The 20,058-nt window shown below is 41.9% G+C and overlaps 1 protein-coding gene across 1 annotated transcript in view; it reads right to left on the bottom strand.

The window, feature by feature from the left end:
- Positions 1–2,583: 2,583 nt before the first annotated feature.
- LOC149832019 (uncharacterized) overlaps positions 2,584–20,058 on the bottom strand; it is a 34,559-nt gene continuing 17,084 nt past the window's right edge. Inside the window, exons 4-5 of the mRNA XM_090014267.1 lie at positions 3,943–4,134; positions 2,584–3,084 (exon numbers count right to left, since the gene is read on the bottom strand). Of these exons, the coding sequence (XP_089870393.1) occupies positions 2,875–3,084; positions 3,943–4,134 (402 nt within the window). The 3' untranslated portion in view covers positions 2,584–2,874. The remainder of the gene's footprint in view (positions 3,085–3,942; positions 4,135–20,058) is intronic.

Below are 20,058 nucleotides of genomic sequence, written 5' to 3' on the forward strand. Positions count from 1 at the left end.
CCCCCAATTTTTAGGGTTAGATGATAATTTATGTACGAGAGAGAGAACATTGGTTGGGGTTCCCTTGGGCGTATCCGGGTCGGGTTAAGTGAAATTGGTGGACCCATATGCACTAATGGGTCCGGGTATTAACGGGGTCAGGCGAAACGGGCTGGGTCTTAAACAAACTGTTTTTTGATCGGATCTAAAAGTTAGACTCAAACCTGCCCCAATTTTGCTTCGAATCCGAGGAGTATTGTTGAAATTGCTGGATCCATATAGGTTGACAGGGTCGGGTGTAAACCTGGTCAGGTGTAATCAAGTTCAAGCCTAACTTGATTCTGTTTTTACTTCAGGCTGGTGTGAGTAAGATAGTAAACTCGTATGGGTTGATGGGTACAAGTATAAATCTGGTAGGATATAAACAGGCCTAATTAGGGCTGTCAATGGGGCACGTCAGGGTTGACCCGGACCCGCCCATATAATTAATGATCGTGTTTGGGTTTTGCTGGGTTATGAAAATGGAATCTCAAACCTGGACCCGCATAACTTTAGAATTTTTTATTAAAAATACATATAAAATACTTGGGTCGAGTCTAATACTCGGCAAAAAAGCCAGGTCGGGTTGGCTACCCATCAAAAATCATGACCCAAACCCGCCCTCCTGTTGATCCTGGTCATACTCAGGAATTTGGATTCGGGTACACAACACACACCCGACCCATTGACAGCCCTAGGCCGAATGTTATCACTAACTTATTTTTAATCAAGTCCATTATTATCCTTTAACGAAATTAAAATAAAACTATTAGTATAATAACTTGTGAATTCTAATGGGATCCAGTGCATTAGTGTTGGTATGATTGCATTCGTAAAAGAAATGGGTGTGCCGTAGACGAAAAAAAAGCTGCAATACAAGGACTTCCCTGGATGCCATGTTTCATTGGAATGAACTTTTCCTTCAACTCAAAAAAAAAACTTGCGGTTTAAAAAGCTTATTGGATTAATGCTAATGATCATACACAACAATTAGTAAATTGACAGGTTGGTATTTGAGATTAGTTCTAGTGGCGAGTCAGGTTCAAATAGGTTTTGGTTTGATTACTCTATAGATTGGAGTATAAGTGAATTCAGCTGTAGATTGAGTAGAATCATGCGAGTTAGAATTGGAGTATAAGTGTAAACCAAAGTCAAGTTCGGGTTAATCAGGTTACAAATTGTATAAACCCATTTGGTTCAGAAATAAACGGATTGGGTACAATGAAAAAATTGATATTTAGAGTTTTTCAATTCAAAAGCTGAAATCAAGTACATAGATCACATCTGTACAGTTAGAATAAAAAAAACTAAAACTAAAAAACTCATTTAGCATGTTTGCATCTCTCTAAAATGTTTGGTACTCTCATGGGTAAGGAATCCCCCAATTGAAAGCCACAGTGGGAGGTGGTTTTGACCAAATCTAACCCTAGCATGATCAAAATAGTAACAATTAACTCTTGAATTGTACTTTCTCAATGTACAAATGTGATTTCTTGAGGATTGAAAATTTGGCACATTGTGCGCTGTTGATTTTTCAATCCCTACAAAATTTTACATATACGTTGGAAGATCATGATCCATGGTCAAATATGTGAAAAAACATTTAAAATTCAAAAATATTACACTTTTTTAATGTAGAGAGAGTAATTGAAACAACTCTTGTTGAACTTATATAACTGCTAAATTCGTGAGTCTATAAAAGTTGTTGCAGTATCAGATCCAAGATCCAAATCAAGACTCGGTCAAGATGTTTTTGGAGTCACTCAAAATAAAGTCAGCTGTGGGAAAGGAAAGGAAGTAGGACAACTGCATGAGCAGGATGAAGTTTTGGAAACCCAACTAATGAGGGAGTCAAGAAGATCTAGGTTATATTTGGTTGGGTCTCATGCAAATGAGAGAATGAATCTCATTGGGATCAGCTAAACAAACATGAGAAAATGAGTGGTGAGAAACGGAGAGAGTTGCTTTATCATTTAAATGAGAATCAGAATCACATGGAGCCTCATGATTATGATTCATATGATTCCAAATCATATTTAATTTGGAATCACATGTGACTCAACAAACCAAATTTACCCCTAATGAAAAGGAAAGAGATTGGAGTAAAAGACAAGTAATTCTAAATGAAAACTAATGAAAGTTTCTTTGGATCTCAAAATAGAGATCAAATCCATTATATTAAAAAAATTATATTTAATAAAAACTTATCTCGCCATGATTTGGTGAGTGAGAGAGATAAGAACAGTCGTAGACGTAAGACATTGTTGGGGCCGAAACACATAAACCATGTCTTCCTTACAGTGTCCTCATGTTCTTGCTCTTACAAAAGTCCCACATCGTATTGAAACGAAACATGGCCCAAACTCTCTCGCTGACGGAGAAATTCATTTCTCATGTTTGGCCTGGACCAAGTCTAAGAGTCTGTGGAGAGAAATCTATTCAGTAGCGTGACTTATGGCAACTAAGTAGATACATGGTCGAGATGTCTAACTTGAAAATCAACGGCGTGTACTTACCTGGTTGGGTTGAACCAATGATTAACATCGTCCCTGCACAGCAGCAGACTTTCAAGGAAAACCATGATCATCAATTTCCAACACGAGTTCATTCTACTAATTTCATGGTCAAACTAGACCAGTAATTAGTAGTAACATTTGAGAAGATCTTATCAAAGATACCACTAACACCAAACTTATGTAATATAAGATTGCCACACCAGAATCCATATCTGATGGTGCTTTACAGAGTTCTCAGTAATACCACAGAAAAACCATGGACACCAAAAAGGATAGAAAAGAGTACCACCAACTTCATCGTAACACTAGTTCACATTGACAGACTGAGAAAGAACTTTAATCATGGACACAAGTACTTCTTCATCCAGGACCTGAAGCGAGACCAAGCAAGATCTACTGCTGCATCATCTGGATCTGTTAATCCCATTTTCTTCCTCCTTTCAATCCCTTCTGGAGAAGCATTCATGAACGCGTGTCCATTGCCAGGATAAATATGAACCTCATGAGGAACTCCACTTGACTTGAGCTTTTCCTCTAGAGCCTTGGCAGCCTGAAAAATACACAAGATTAACAAATTACAAGATGCAAACATCGCACGCTCATGGTAATAACATCTTCAGTTGTCGTGTGTATGAACTACATATTACACTTTCCTATTGAGCACAGTGCAAAACTCAACAAATCACATGTTTACTCTATTTACACCTTGGCACTGTTTCAGAGATTGACACCACAGGGTGCCAAAAAGGATTTGTGGAATTCCCGATGTCCTAACCTATCTGAAATGAGAGATTTGACCAAGAATCCTGGAAATGGGATGGAATTTGGCATCACTACGAGTCTAATATGGATAACTCTAAAGCTCTTCGAGTCTGATGCATAAAGGCAGACATAAGGATCTCAGTCGTACGAAAACTGAATTACAAAAATAATAATAAAATAAGGTGTCTCAGTGAGGTAAAATTTCATTATATCTGCTAAAACCTTCATACAGACCAAAGCCTACAATAGGTCTGAGAAATCAGCAAAATTTATGGTAGACACCAGAGAGAAGGGCACAAACAATCTAAAGTGTCAACACATGCATATACCACGTCTTGAGAAATCACTCGACCCACCACAACCACTTTGCCTAAGGTCAATACATGCATATACGCTTAGGCGGCTCAATGAATCCATCTATTAAAGGAGAAATTAAGGGAATTGAATAAAATTCCTAGTCTTTCCTTTCTCTTATCAATAGTTATCTTACCCTTGACAAATCTATGCAAACAAAAACAGCCTCAATAAATGAATATGCAATAAGCAGCCTTACTCAGAGAAAAGGAAAGGAAAAGATCCAAATATAATTCAAGAGAAGAAGCAAATGCCGCAGTTGTGGAAAGAGTCTCGACAGAAAGGATCATACTGTAACATCTGAGAAGCCAATAAAATTATCGAGCTCTCCAAAATGTGCTTGGACAGGGGCTTTAACCAATGAGGGATCTGCAAGCTCTGAAGAAGGAACACCATAGAATGCCACAGCAGCATCAACTTCTGGAACCAAAGCAGCACTTGCAATGGACAGCGCACCACCCATGCAAAGGCCTATAACCCCTACCTGTGAAGCAATTTTACTACCATGATGTTAACAGAAAAAAGCAGCTCCAAAAGTTGGTCAACAATGTGAAACTCATTATAATACAAAATTTTCACATCAAACGTGTCCAACCAGACACACAGGCTTCTAAATGTTCGAAAGATAAAATTTTTACACTTTGGTTTACTAGAATGCCATATCTGGAAGAATGAGCAGCATGATTGTTTATGCATTTCAGCAAGATACAATGAATATACATGCACAGAAATGCTCCAGCTTATGAAAGCAGAATCACCAGCAGAGACTGATACATGTGCTGACACCATCATTAAGCACTTATGTATAAATGTGTGACATGTAGAGAACCACTGAAGAAGTCAAAATAAAATCTGCTTAGGATTTCTTTCCATCCTCCTTCAGCAGGGGCATGCTACTGTAGACCAAATTCGACGAGCACTAAAAACAACAGGAACGAGGAAAGGGTAACTGCCACCTTTTTGGTAATGCGGTGACGTGTTAGAAGAAAATTGACCACTTAAAATCATGTTCCTTTTCTTTTCGCATTGTGAGGAAAGGAGGAAACAGAACTTTATTTTCTTAAATACATTTGTTAAAATGTAACATGTAATACATATATAATATATATATATATATATTAATAAAATAATAATATAATATATAAATAAATTTTTTATTTCTTTTATTCTTTCTTTTTATTTTATTTTCTAGTACATTTTGAACTAGTTGACCATTTTTATAGTTGTTGGTCCAATGGCTACAAATAGAGCCGTTGGACTAGGTCCAACGACTCTTAGGAAGAGCTCTTCCCACCTCACTCTCCTCTTGTATATATATGGGTGACCCCCTCTTTTATATCTCAATGTTTTTTAAGCATCTCTTGTGAAGAAATAAATATTTATTATTTTAGTGTGTTCTTCCATTTTTACTCTTTTATGGGTTGTGCTTGAGGTGTCTCCAATAGATACATTTTTTTAAGGTTTCTTGTGCTTTTGTAGAAGATTACCATTTCATTACATGGTATCAGAGCCTTGAAAAACTTTTGATCTTGAAGATTCCCGCCTCATTTTTCATGCTACCCTTGCAAAGAGTTTTATCCTCTTGTGCGTGACTAAGGGATCATTTTAGAGAAGGAAAGGACTTTAGAGGAAGCTTGGCTGCGAAATTTTATGATTGTGCTCATTCTTTTCCTCTCTTATTTTTTTCTCTCTTCTTTTTCTTCTCTCATCTATTCTTTCTTTTTCACACCCTTGTAAAAGATAAATGACAATGATAAGATCACCATCATTGTCACGGGCCTATTTCCTTCAATGGGCCAGCGCGGCGCGACGGTCCTTCCTTACCGCCGCAAGCCTACTTGTCAGCTCGCTTGCCGGTCGCGGAAGCTTGTAATCAGAGTGCAAGAGAGAATAGAGGGAGAGAAATTGCAATCACAAGAAGCAATCACAACGAGGGTGAACAAAAGAAAGCTCAACGCATTTACTTCATTCACAATTTTGCCCGCAGGCTATTACAGTTCAAGTATACGGGCTGCCCCTTCGGGGTATTGATTCACCTGAACCGGGCAGCTTACATCAGACTCAACAAAAGCAAAACAGACTCTAAGCGCAACTGTACACTGTAAGTCGCAAGGGAACATGCTCCCCCCTTCAAATCATGCGCCGTCCTCGGCGCCATCTGTTTCGTGGTAAGCCCTGACTTCAACCGGGTAGCGACTGTTCATTCGAAATGCAGGCTCCCACGTTGGTTCTGTTGTTTCCTCCCACTGCACCAAGTATTTCTTCGCTTGTCCCAAGTAGTTGACCTTGTGGCGAAGGAGCTGACTAAGGTGCTTCTCGGCCCGTTGTGCTGTCGGGGCCCTCTGCATGATGGGAGCGCGTTGCGGCACACTGCGTTCCGGGTCTCCATCATCTGGATGAAACTGTTTGAGGTTGCACACGTAGAACACCGGGTGCACCTTGAAGTCTGGGGGCAACTCCAGCTTGTATGCCAGCTTGCCCACCTTCTTTGTGATGGTGAAGGGTCCCTCATACTTTTTGAGTAGTCCGCGGTGCCGCCCGCGAAAGATGCATGTGCGACCAGGATATAACTTCACCAACACTTGGTCCCCAACTTGGAACCCTGCGGGCCGACGGTGTTTATCCGCCCACTTCTTCATTCTCTTTGCCGCTTTGTGTAAGAATGCCTTCGCCAACTCATTCTGCTCGTGCCAGTCGCGAACAAACTGATAGGCGAAGGATGGCCTTCCCTTTTCTTGTGCGGCAAGCGTGTGCGGGGTCAGTGGTTGCTGCCCCGTGGCTATCTCGAACGGACTGTGGCCTGAAGACTCGCTCTTCTGCAGATTATAACAAAACTGAGTCACATCAAGAAGCTTCACCCAATTTTTCTGATTGGCACTAACAAAGTGCCTAAGGTACTGCTCCAGTATCCCGTTGATACGCTTTGTCTGCCCATCTGTCTGCGGATGGAAGCTTGTCGAAAACAGCAACTCAGAGCCAAGTAGCCGAAATACTTCACGCCAGAACTTGCCCGTGAAGCGAGCATCGCGATCACTCACAATGCTCTTTGGTATGCCCCAGTGCTTCACCACATGCTTTACGAACAACTCTGCAGTCTTCTCTGCAGGGCACTCCTTGGAAGCTGAGATGAAGGTGGCATACTTTGAGAAATGATCCACCACAACCAAAATAGAACTGAGGCCCTCTACCTTCGGCAGACTAACAATAAAGTCCATGGAGATGCTATCCCAAGGACGTTCTGGAATTGGTAGAGGCTCAAGGAGACCGGCAGCCTTCTGGTTTGTCCCCTTATCTTGCTGGCAGATGAGGCATGTCCGCACATACCCCTCAACGTCGTCTCTCATCTGCGGCCAATAGTAGCTGCGCTCAAGGAGTGCTAAGGTCCGCTCATGACTAGGATGGCCGGCCCATAGTGTATCATGGCACTCCTTAAGCAGTTCTCGGCGGAGGCTTCCCCACCGCGGCACAAAGATGCGTCCCCCTTTTGTGACGAGGAGGCCATCTTGTAGCCAGAATCGCCGAGTCTTCCCTGCCTGCGCCAGAGAAACAAGGTGTTGTGCGGTCGGATCCTGCTGCGTGTCTTCGCGGATGCGGCTCAGCAATGCGCCCTCCAAATGCACTTCAGAAGGCTCCGCGCGCGCAGCTGCCAATTCAGCCCTACGGCTCAGGGCATCTGCCACAACATTGGTCTTTCCAACCTTGTACTCCAAGGCAAAGTCGAACTCCGCCAAAAACATCTGCCATCGAGCTTGCTTAGGCGTTAACTTCTTCTGCGTCTGAAAATAGCTCGTGGCCACATTGTCTGTCTTGACGACAAACTCAGCACCCAAGAGGTAGTGTCGCCAAATCCTGAGGCAATACACAATGGCGGTCATCTCACGTTCGTGCACTGTGTAACGCCTCTCTGCGTCCTTCAGCTTGTGACTCTCATATGCGATTGGATGACCATCTTGCATAATAACTCCGCCAATGGCAAAGTCTGAGGCATCAGTGTGGACTTCAAAGGGTCTCGAATAGGGGTGGCAATCGGGTCGGGTTGGCGTGTCAGCATACCTCAACCTGAACCCGACCCGTTTATTAAACGGGTCAGCTGTGGCAAACACGAACCCGACCCGTTTAATAAACGGGTAACCCGACACGACCCACCAACCCATTTAATAAATGGGTTGGGTCGGGTAAACGGGTTTTCAGGTTCGTGGGTCAGGTTGGCGGGTCGGGTTGGCGGGTTGGCAGGTTGGCGGGTCGGGTTGACGGGTCGGGTTGGCGGGTTGACGGGTTGGCGGATCGACCCACCCGCCTAACCCGTTTATTAAACGGGTCAGCCGGGTTGGCGGGTTGGCATATCCCCAACCCGAACCCGACCTGTTTAATAAACGGGTTACACGGGTCGACCCGTTTATTAAACGGGTTGGCTTAAGCCCAACCCGAACCCGCCTAAGAGGCGGGTTGGCGGGTCGGGTTGGCGGGTCGTGTCAGAAATTGCCACCCCTAGTCTCGAATGATCAGGCAGTCGCAGCACTGGCTCCCTCACTAAGGCTTTCTTCAAGCCATAGAAGGCATCTTGGCACGCTCCTATCCAGAGCCATACTCGATTCTTCTTTAACAAATCTGTGAGGGGCGCAGCAATGAGGGAATAACCTTCGATGAAACGTCGATAGTAGTTTGCCAAACCGAGGAATGACCGCAATTCTGGCACTTTGCTTGGCGGAACCCATTCCTGGATGGCCCTTACACAGCACACCACGCCCCACAACGTGGCCAAGGAAGCTGATCTCGTCCTGCCCGAAGAGACACTTCTCTCGTTTGACACAGAGGTCATTCTCCTTCAGCACCTGAAACACGGTTCGCAAGTGCTCGACATGTTCCTCCATGTTGCTGTTGTAGATCACGATATCATCCAGGTAGACTACCACAAACTTGTCTAAGTAAGGGTAGAAGATCTGGTTCATTAAAGTCGTGAAAGTGGCTGGAGCATTTGTCAACCCGAATGGCATTACTAGAAATTCGTAAGCACCATAGCGGGTGACGCAAGTTGTTTTCGGCTCATCACCTTCGGCAATCCTCACTTGCCAGTAACCCGATCGCAGATCTAGCTTGGAAAAGATACGGGCACTGCCTAGCTGATCGAACAAGTCCGCTATCAATGGCAATGGGTACTTGTTCTTCACCGTGATCTTATTCAAGGCACGGTAATCCACACATAACCGTTTAGAGCCATCATGTTTCATCTGGAAAAGGACCGGGGCACCAAATGGGGCTTTTGATGGACGAACAATGCCTGCGTCCAACATCTCATCTAACTGTGTGCGCAGTTCCTTCAGCTCCGCTGGCCCCATACGGTATGGAACCATTGCAAGAGGCTTCGCTCCCGGGGTCAACTCAATCTTGTGGTCGACCTCGCGTCTTGGCGGAAGACGCTTTGGCAATTCCGGGGGCATCACCCCCCGAAACTCCTCCAATAGTGGGGCTAGGGTCGGTGGCACTGCTGCTTCCACCTTCCCTTCCTCTGCGCGCACTGCCACTAAGAATGTCTGCTCCCCATGCTTGACACCCTTCTTTAGTTGCATTGCCGACAATACTGAAGACTTGCATTTCTGCGTAAGGCACTGCACTGTGTGGGACAGGTCTGACTCCATGATCGTCAGCGTGTTGAATTTTGGCAACATCATAACATTCTGGCTTCGTAGAAACTCCATACCCAAAATCATCTTGAAATCGTCCAGGGGCACCACAGAGAAGTTGGCTTTACCGACCCAACTTCCCACTTGAATAGCCACATCCCTTATTTCACCAAGGATGGGCTTGGCCTCAGAGTTACCGTTTTAATGATCCTCTGCTTTGGCCCATGCTTCAAGCCCAACCGCTCTGCCTCTTCCCGCGAGACAAAGTTGTGTGTGGCCCCGGAGTCTATCATTGCTGAAGTAGACTTTTCATTCATAATAACTTCAGTGTACATGAGTTCTTTACTGACCTGCATGTTTTTAGCTGCACAACTTCTGGCTGCATTGATCGATCGCATGGCGCCCATCCTTAGTTGCATGGTCTCAGTGTCACTGCATTCAGTATCGCTGCATTCTTCCTGTGCAGCATTGGCTTGCCCGTCGTCCTTTACAAGGCGCTTTGGGCATTGTCGGGCGATATGTCTATCACCACAGAACCAACATGTCACAACCGCACCCTTGTTGCTGTTGTTATGCTTTGTGTAGTTCTGTTTCTTTTCGGATTGATGGCGTGTCGACGCCTCACCTTTATCGTTGCGCTGCTCATCCTTCTTGCCTCCGTGGTCAGGTTTTTTCCCAACTTTGGTTGATGGGGTGAAAGGCTTGCGCTGAGTGTCAACTAAGCGCTCAGCCGCCACATATGCATCTTCCAAAATACGGGGTTGCTCTTTTCCACTTCAGACTGTGCCCATGGTTGAAGTCCCACAATGAACCAGTTGAGCATGTCGTCTTCTGGCATGTTAGGTATCTCCAGCATAAGCTTCTGGAACGTTCTGACATAGTCTTGCAACGAACCAGTATGTTTGAGCCCACGAACCATCCGGTAAGCCTGTCTCTGCGCATTTCTTGGCATAAAGTAGTTGCGCAACTCTACTTTGAAGTCATCAAAGGTGTCTATCACACATTGACCCATCTCCATGTCATTTCGCTTCCGCCTCCACCAAGCGATAGCATCACCATCAAGTAAGGCCGCTGCAGCCTTGATCCTCATATCTTCGAGGGTCACATTTTGGATATTCAAGTAGTCTTCTACTTGGAACAAGAAGTTCTCAATGGCCTTGCTGTCACGAGAACCATTGAATTTTGCGGGTCTAGGTACATCAATCCTTGATGGTCTCTCACCATTTCCGCCATTTAGGGTGACCGTCTGCTGCAACGTACGGTTCCTCAACTCAAGATCGGTCACTGTAGTCGTCAATAAAGTGACCTGCCCCATTAGTAAGTTCACCTGCTCTTGCAGGCTCGCCACCACATCATTCAATCCATTGAATGATTCACATGCGCGTGAAATCGCTTCATCATGCGAAATCACATCTTCCACCAGCTTGTTAACAGTTGCAGCCAACTCTTCTTGGCCCCGAGGTGAACCCATCTCCTCAGCTTCGGCAACTGCCTTGCCTTTGGTGTTGCGCAAGTGTTGATAAGGCGCCACGATGTCTTGCTCACAAATCGCAGCCTGTCGGCGTGTCTGTCGACACCGACTCTGGAGTCCCTTCCCCAGCACGAGAACGGGCTCTAGTACCATTTGTCACGGGCCTATTTCCTTCAATGGGCCAGCGCGGCGCGACGGTCCTTCCTTACCGCCGCAAGCCTACTCGTCAGCTCGCTTGCCGGTCGCGGAAGCTTGTAATCAGAGTGCAAGAGAGCAAGAGAGAATAGAGGGAGAGAAATTGCAATCACAAGAAGCAATCACAACGAGGGTGAACAAAAGAAAGCTCAACGCATTTACTTCATTCACAATTTTGCCCGCAGGCTATTACAGTTCAAGTATACGGGCTGCCCCTTCGGGGTATTGATTCACCTGAACTGGGCAGCTTACATCAGACTCAACAAAAGCAAAACAGACTCTAAACGCAACTGTACACTGTAAGTCACAAGGGAACAATCATACTCATGAAATTAAATGACACCAACTATGTAATGTGGGCTTCAATCATGAAGCACCACATTTAGGGAAAAGGGTTGTGAAGTATAGTTGAGGTTCCGATTCAGAACCAAAACTAATTCTCACAAAAGTTGAGAATGACAAAGAAGTACCTCTCACAAAAGGAGAGAAGAATAAGACGTTGGCAACCTATGAGAAAATGTGGAAAGAATGGAGAATAGGGCATACCAAAATTATGTCATGGCTAATTAATAGCATTGACATTAAAAAATGCTCTAGTCTTGCTAAATTTGAGCATGTCGATAAAGCTTGAGAATATCTTAAAAATAGGTATTTCCTCAAAGATATTGCACATATGTGCAATTTATAAGACAAGGTTTGGACGATGACTCAAAATGACAAAACTATTAGAGAATATTACAATGAGTTACCCGAACTTTGGGAGGAATTAGCTCTTCTTGAGCCAAAATAGCATTTTTCTGAAGATATCGAGCTTCGCCAAAAGCAACTCGATATGAAACATTTTTATCAATTTATAAATAGTTTAAAGACTGAAATTTGATTCGACCAAATCGGCTCTTCTACATCATGGAAAAGTTTCCTCTATCATTGAAACTATAGAAGAATTAACTATGGAGGAAAACAGACTTAGAAAGAATACTCCAAAACTGAATGACTCTGTTCTAGTTGTGTCTAGACCGGATAACTATATGCGCACTTATAGGCATCCTCACTTTGGTAGACAAGACGGTGATTTTAAAAGAAAAAAAATCATTTGTCATCATTGTCATGAACTGGGGCACTATAGGCCTCAATGTCCTAAGCTCAAGAGAAGAGACGAAAAGAAAGTTGCATCAGTCATATCATAATCAAAGGATCAAGATGCACCGGTTTTTATGGCTCAATTGATGAAAATTCTTCAACCTCTTCTTAATGGAGCATCCTCCTCAACTCAAGCCTTAACTGGAGCAATTGTTTTATCATTCTTCGATCTCAGTAACTTTCCTTAGCTCCTTGATTCTGGTGCTTCTTTTCATATGACCCCAAATGTCAATAGCTTATTCGAATATCTTAAAAGTAACTCAAGTGTGTCAAAAGTTTTCACAGTTGATGGGACCTCTCTTGAAATACAAGGAATAGAAAATTTTAAAAAACTTCTTAAAACAAAAAAAAAATTATCCCAGAAGTTAGATATATCCTTAAACTGAATTTAAATCTCTTATCTGATTCTCAAATATCTGATTATGGGTGTAATATCTCATTCTCTTCTCATGGTTGTTTAATACAGAATCGTCAGTCAGGGAAGCTGATTGAGGAAGGCCATAGAGGAGGACTCTATTACATGGATTTTTTGAAATTGTCTAAGAATGTTTTATGTTATAATGTTCAGAAACTAGAGTTGGACTTATGGTACAAAAGACTTGGTCATCCTCGTATGTCTAAAATTCAACATTTTTCAAGTTTAGGAAAATTTTGTAATTCTGAAAGTTTTACTTGTAAATGATTGTATCCTTATTATCATTTCATGATAGAACTTTGGTTTCCTCTAGACCACTTGAATTAATACATTCGGATGTTTGGGGTCCTGCACCAGTTATTTCAAAAGGTGGATATGCATATTTTGTTATTTTTGTCGATGACTATTCTAAGCATACTTGGATTTACTTCCTTATGTACAAATCTGAGTTTTTTTCACATTTTTCAAACATTTCATAAAATGGTCAAAAATAAATTTCAAAATGATATTTTCATTTTTTGCACTGATTCAGGGAGAGAATTTGTCCAAAGAATTCAAAGACTATCTTAACTTACGCGGCATTACACACCAAAGGTCGTGTCCACGCACACCACAACAAAATGGCCTAGCCGAACGTAAACATCAACACATCATGAAAACTACTAGGACCTTACTAATAGCAAATCAAGTTTCTAAAGAGTTTTGGGCAGAAGCTGCCCTAACTGCTACCTATTTTATTAATCGAATGTCGTCTTCTTCTTTGAAAAACATAACTCCAATTGAAAAACTTGTCAGCTTATCTCCTGATTATTTTATATTAAGAGTGTTTGGATGTAGATTTGACTTCAAAATCCAATGAATGGGATCTTGAATGTGACTTTGACAATGATCAAAGTCCTAGTGTTGTTGAACACGATGATGATACTGAAGAGCAAACACATAGGGACGTTAGTCTACAATATTCAAGACGTAGAGGGTCAAATCTTCCATGTGCATTAGAAAAATATTGTGACGTACCAACCAGAAGGTCATTCAGAATTTTTAGACCTCCTAGAAAAATTGTCATAAGAATCTTTTTTACCCGCATACAGGACAGTTATTACATTAATACAATCATACATAAAATTGTCATCCTATTTTCAAGCCAAAAAACATATAGAATGGGTATAAGCCATGAAAAGAGAATTGAACGCATTAGAAAAGGCTAACACTTGGTCCATTCAAGATATTCCTCCAGGTAAGAAACCTATAGGTTGTCGATGGGTCTACAAAGTCAAAACCAAGAATGATGAAACTCTTGAAAGGTATAAAGCTCGATTAGTGGCCAAAAAGTATGACCAAGAGTATGGCATTATAAAGAAACTTTTGCTTCAGTTGCTCGTATGACCATTGTAAGAACATTAATAGCTTTGGCCTCCATTAGAAAATGATTCATATTTCAAATGGATGTCAAAAATGTTTTTTTCAATGGAAATTTAGTTTAAGAAGTGTAAATGGAAGTTCCACATGGTATTAGTAGCCCTAAGAGTAAAGTTCTTCGTTTAGAAAAAGCTCTTTATGGTCTTAAACAAACACCAAAAGCCTGGTACGATAAATTTAGTCATGATTGATATTGGTTTTCAATCTTATTTGACTGGCACTGCTTTGTTTATTAAGAATTCTGATGTAGGGATTATTATTATTCTTATCTATGTGGATGACATGATCATCACCGAAGGCGACAAACAGAAAGTTGAAAACACTAAAAAGCTTCTTAAAACTCATTTTGAAATGACTGATTTAGGTTTATCGAGATATTTCTTAGGAATTGAAGTTGCTTATTCTCCTCGAGGGTATTTGATATCTCAATCTAAATTTGTTTTTTATATTATTTTCAGATCTAGACTTAGAGATGATAAGAAAGTGGACACTCTAGAAGTTGTTCACGTTAAGATGAAAATTGATGATGGAGAACATCTTGAAGATCCTACTTCTTATAGACAACTTATAGGAGCACTTTCCTATCTTTCCATTATCATACCAGACATAGTACACGCTTAACACATAGCTAGTCAGTTTCAGCATGCTCCCATCTCTGTTCACATGGGAGTCGTTTTACGTATTATTAGATACATAAAGTCCACTCTTTCACGAGGCCTCTTATTGTATGCTTCCTCTTCGTTAGATTTAATTGTCTATATTGATAATGAGTGGAGATGTGATCCCAATAATCGACACTCAATTACTGATTTTTGTATTTTTTTAGGTGAATCCTTAATTTTGTGGCAGTACAAAAAGCAGTAAAAGGTCTCTCTCTTGTCCACTTAAGTTGAATAATGAGTCATGGCAACCACGACCATAGAAGTAGTTTGACTCAAACGTCTGCTTGCTGACATGGGAGATGAAGCAACACAAGCTTCATAAATGTACTGTAACAACAAGAGTGTGATCTATATTGCAAGCAACAGAACATTTCATGAAAACACCAAACATATTGAGATGAACTATCACTATCTCAGAGAGGAATATCTACATGAGACCATTGATCTGCCATATGTTACATCAGAGTATTAATTAGCAAACTTCTTCAACAAACCTTTCGCTGCTCCCAGATTTCACTTCCTCTTGAACAAACTTTCGTTCATTGTACCGTAAGTTTGAAGGGGAGTGTTAAAATGTAACATGTAATACATATATAATATATATATATATATTAATACAATAATAATATAATATATAAATATATTTTTTATTCCTTTTATTTTTTCTTTTTTTTCTTTTATTTTTTCTTTTTTTTCTTTTCTAGTTCATTTTGAACTAGTTGGTCAAGATCTAGTTAGATCTTGACCATTTTTATAGTCATTGGTCACGACTACAAATAGAGCCGTTGCACTAGGTCTGACTACTCTTAGGAAGAGCTCTTCCCACCTCACTCTTCTCTTGTATATATATGGGTGACCCCCTCCTTTGTATCTCAATGCTTTTTAAGCATCTCTTGTGAAGAAATAAATATTTATTATTTTAGTGTGTTCTTCCATTTTTACTCTTTTATGGGTTGTGCTTGAGGTGTCTCCAATAGATACATTTTTTTAAGGTTTCTCGTGCTTTTGTGGAAGATCACCATTTCATTACAATGTTCTGGTTGCTAGGGTCAGGCTACAGGAGTTGTTGCATGTGCTTGGAAAAGATGAAAAAGCCTACTTTAGTTTCAAGCTTAGTTCAGTATGTCACCAAACTTTGCACTTTTCATACTCACCAACCTATGCACCTCAGTTTGATTTGGACCAAAAAATCTTTTTATCTACCATTTCAAACATTCAGGTTCCACAGATCCTATTGATACCCAACAGGACATCCTACTACACTATATGTGTGTGACACGAGCAAGAATGAGAACACGATTTCTCAGATTTCTCATGATAAGACCAACTTTTGAGCCAAAATCATACTTTTTACAAAAGCAGATATCCACAAAGACCAGCTTTTGAACCACACTTTCAAAGAGTGGTCAATTTGCCACCATCCAATCATGATAAAAAGAGCCTACATGGACATCAAGGTTATTCATGTTTAACCCAACAAGAGAGACATTGTAATAAATTTATCCATAAAAAATGCACGGCAGATGTTAAGAGTTAGAGAAGAACAAGTGAAGGTACCAAACAAGATACAGTAACTAGCATTTGAAATAGACAAAAACACATGGTGGGAGGATCCAGGAAGTAGTGGTGTCAATAAACTGGATCCTAGTTGGGCTCCAAACATCACATCCAAATTTGCTGGATACAGGTCTATGGGTCATGACTCGGAATAGAAAAAGAAAAACAGGTCAGCTATGATTTCGATCTTTTTAGCCTGATTGGATTTTGATTCAGCAATTATTTATCATGAAGATCTAACTGGTTAACAAACAGTAAAGATATTCTCAAAAGAACATAAATGCAGATGCCCAAAAGGCTGCTACCAAAGCTGACGTGAAACTGAAACCAGCAATGGGAATAAACAATAGGAAAGAAAGGAAGCAATGACAAAAAGAAATAAAGGACTGCTGCAAAAACTGACGTGACAGAGAAAAAATCAAATTAACGAAAACACAAGGAAAGGAAAGGCTGCTGCAAAAAATTCATCCCCCCCTTCACGCAACCTTAAACAGGGTATTAATAGGTTGCTAACGGATCTAGATCTCGGGTCCAGTCCCTGGACCCAAGACAAACTCGATGTTGATGACATGTTGAAACGTGTCGAGATGGAACGATGTGGATGTACGTGTGCATGCTTCAGACTTTTCTCGCGGTTGGATCCACCATCCCATTGGCGTCGGCCTGGGTCACTCTATAGGGATCGGACCCGGTCCTGCTCTGCATCATTCTCCCCTGGTTGGGAAGCAGTCGGCTCTAGCAACTTGTTGTCTCCACAGTAAGCATATAAATCAGACACATTGACGATAGGCAACATGTATCGATATTCCTGGACGACTCCAAATCAAAGCCTGTAGATCGGTTTTGAAATTGACCATCTATGTCATCTGCTATGGCACCCCGTGGAAGCACAAGCTGAATTTTTGTCCCTCTAGCACGCGGTCTTAGGGGTCTGGCTAGAATACCAACAATACAAGCATGCTTACAAAAAACTGGACCACCTTCTGGAAACTTCACTATATCTGCCCCGGATGCATAGTGGCTCTGCTCACTGTTCATAGAGAAATCCCCGTTCAGGATCTTGTACACAAAAACTCTATAGGCTATTATGGTATACCAGCAACCAAGTGCATCATGTTCAATTCTAGAACCCATGTTGTCATACCACCATGCCTCGATCTTCCCATCAAGAAGAGTGGACAAGGTAAATTGAACATTTTCCTGATCATGAGGACATACTGAATGGACAAGAGCTTCATGACCCTCAAATGTAAACTGTTTAGCACCAATAGCTGCTTCCCACACCTTGATAATCTTGTCATCCCCACACATAATTATACTAAGTTGTTTGTTAGGGTGAGCAAAGCAATGTCATTAGCACCTCCAACATGAGTGTCAATCTCCAAGTGATGATCCGTCGAACAACTCGGACCGACTACAGAGGTTCCATCGCCGATCGTCCCCTTCGAGAGGTGGCCATCCTCCGTGGGATTCGATGTCGAAAATGGAGGTTGACCAGCTGACACGGAGACAGTCGGTCTTGGAAGGATAGGTGGGCCAGCATCCCTGTGCAGGCTCACTTTGACGCCATCCAGTCGCACGGCAGGTCGGTGGAAGGTTGGCCGGACTGGATCGGTTGCTCTTAAATCCATGAGACCAACAACATCGACGCCTAATCCACCACTCGTGTTCAACATGGACGTTGTGTGCATCTCCCTGGAAGACTCGATGGCCTCGAGCCGTTCTTCGCATCCATCCATACGCTTCGACGGACCGGCTACCTCCTTGTCTAGGAGTAGCAGATCTTCCTGGATCTTTGTCAACATGTCCATTCGTCGCATCATTGGATCTTCGTTGTCGGGTGTCTCTCGCGTCTTTCCACTTGTAGGTCCGTCCCTCGCTTCTTGCGACATGCCATTGACGAAGGAGGGGTTGAGCTCTGATACCATTTTGATGCAGCGAAAGAAGCCAAAACGCTTTCGCTTAATGGTTGTCGATGTTGATGCTCTTTGAAACAATGAGGGACAGAGTCACGCTATGGATGGACGTTGATGCTGGTCTTCCAATGCACAGCCAGTCGAGCAGCCACAAATAACTTAATGGAAATGCTGACGTAAGGGATCAGATCAATCGATTCGATCAATTGATGGAGAAAGGCTACAATGAATCAAGGCAACGTAACTTGCAAAAAGAGACTGAAAACTGTTGTAATGACTGGCAATAAAACAAAAGAACATAAATGCAGATGCCCAAAAGGATGCTGCCAAAGCTGACGTGAAACTGAAATCAACAATGGAAATAAACAATAGGAAAGAAATGAAGCAATGACAAAAAAAAATAAAGGACTGCTGCAAAAACTGACGTGACAGAGAAAAAATCAAATTAACGAAAACAGAAGGAAAGTAAAGCCTGCTGCAGAAAATTCGTCCCCCCCTTTCACGCAACCCTAAACAGGGTATTAATAGGTTGCTAACGGATCCGAAACTCGGGTCCAGTCCCTGGACCCGAGACAAACTCGATGCTGATGACATGCTGAAACGTTGTCGAGATGGAACGATGTGGACGTGCATGTGCATGCTTCAGACCTTCGCTCGCGGTTGGATCCACCATCCCATTGGCGTCAGCCTGGGTCACTCTGTAGGATCGGACCCGATCCTGCTCTGCATCAGATTTACTCTCTATTTATTACATCCTGTGATTATCATATCATCCACGTAGAGTAGCAGTATGACCATCCCTGCATTGGAAGACTTAACAAACAATGCAATGTCAGTAAAACAAGACTTAAAATGAAGTTGAGACATTAGATTACTAAATCTATCAAACCAAGCTTTGGGAGCGTGTTTTAATCCATACAAGGCTTTTCGTAATCTAAGAGTTTTTCCAAGTGCTAAACTCAAACCTGGTGGAGAATCCATATAGACCTCTTCATCTAAATTACCATTCAAAAAGGCATTTTTTACATACATTTGAAATATAGGCCATTTTTTAATTGATGGTATAGATATAAGGGTCATTCAAGCAACTGAGGCAAAGGTCTCTGTAATGAGATATTGCGAAAATATAAAGAGTGCTTATAAGCACTTACAACAATGAATAAAAGAGACTATCACAAGCCCACTAAGGGACAATACAAGCACAAGCCTTTAAGAAGGCAACAATATAAAAAGCCTCTTATTAAGAAGAGAGAGATCTCTCAAGCATGAAAAAATATACAAGGGGTTCACCCCTATTTATACAAGAGGGAGAGGAGAGAAAAGAAGGCCAAGGGCCTCAAAAGGAGAGCCCAAAAGGGGGCTCCCATAGAGTCGTTGGGAGCCCCCAACGGTCACATTTGTGACCGTTGGGGGCTCCAACGACTCTATGGTTGGAGCCCCTTTTGAGCCTCAAAAAATACAAAAAACAAAAAACAAAAATAAAAAAGAAATTTACATTTTATCAAAACTGAAAAATAGTTGTTTTCTAAAATAACTATGTGAAATTACAAAAATACCCCTATCGGGTATTTATGTAATATATATAATATATATATAAGAGGTACATTTTAACACCCCCCCCCCTCAAACTTTACGGGGAAATGACGGAAAGTTTGCCAAGAAGAAACATGAAGTGAGGAGCCGGAAGAGCTTTAGTGAACAAGTCTGTCAACTGATATTATGAAGTGACATACTGTAGAGCAATGGTCCCTCGTAAGAATTCGTCACGAACATAGTGGCAATCCATTTCGATATGTTTTGTACGCTCATGGAAGGTATGATTGCTCACAATATAGATGGCACTCTTGTTGTCGCAGCATAATTTTGAGGCTTCGGTAATATCAACCCCCATGTCTTTAAGCAGACTGCGAAGCCATACAAGTTTCATTGTCGTGGTTGTCATAGCCCGATACTCAGCTTCAGTGGATGATAGTGAAACTTTCTGCTGCTTCTTGCATCGCCAGGCAATGAAA

This window comes from Nuphar pumila, chromosome 7 (assembly GCF_984573655.1).
Source record: "Nuphar pumila chromosome 7, dmNupPumi1.hap1.1, whole genome shotgun sequence".
NCBI classification, from domain to species: Eukaryota; Viridiplantae; Streptophyta; class Magnoliopsida; order Nymphaeales; family Nymphaeaceae; genus Nuphar; species Nuphar pumila.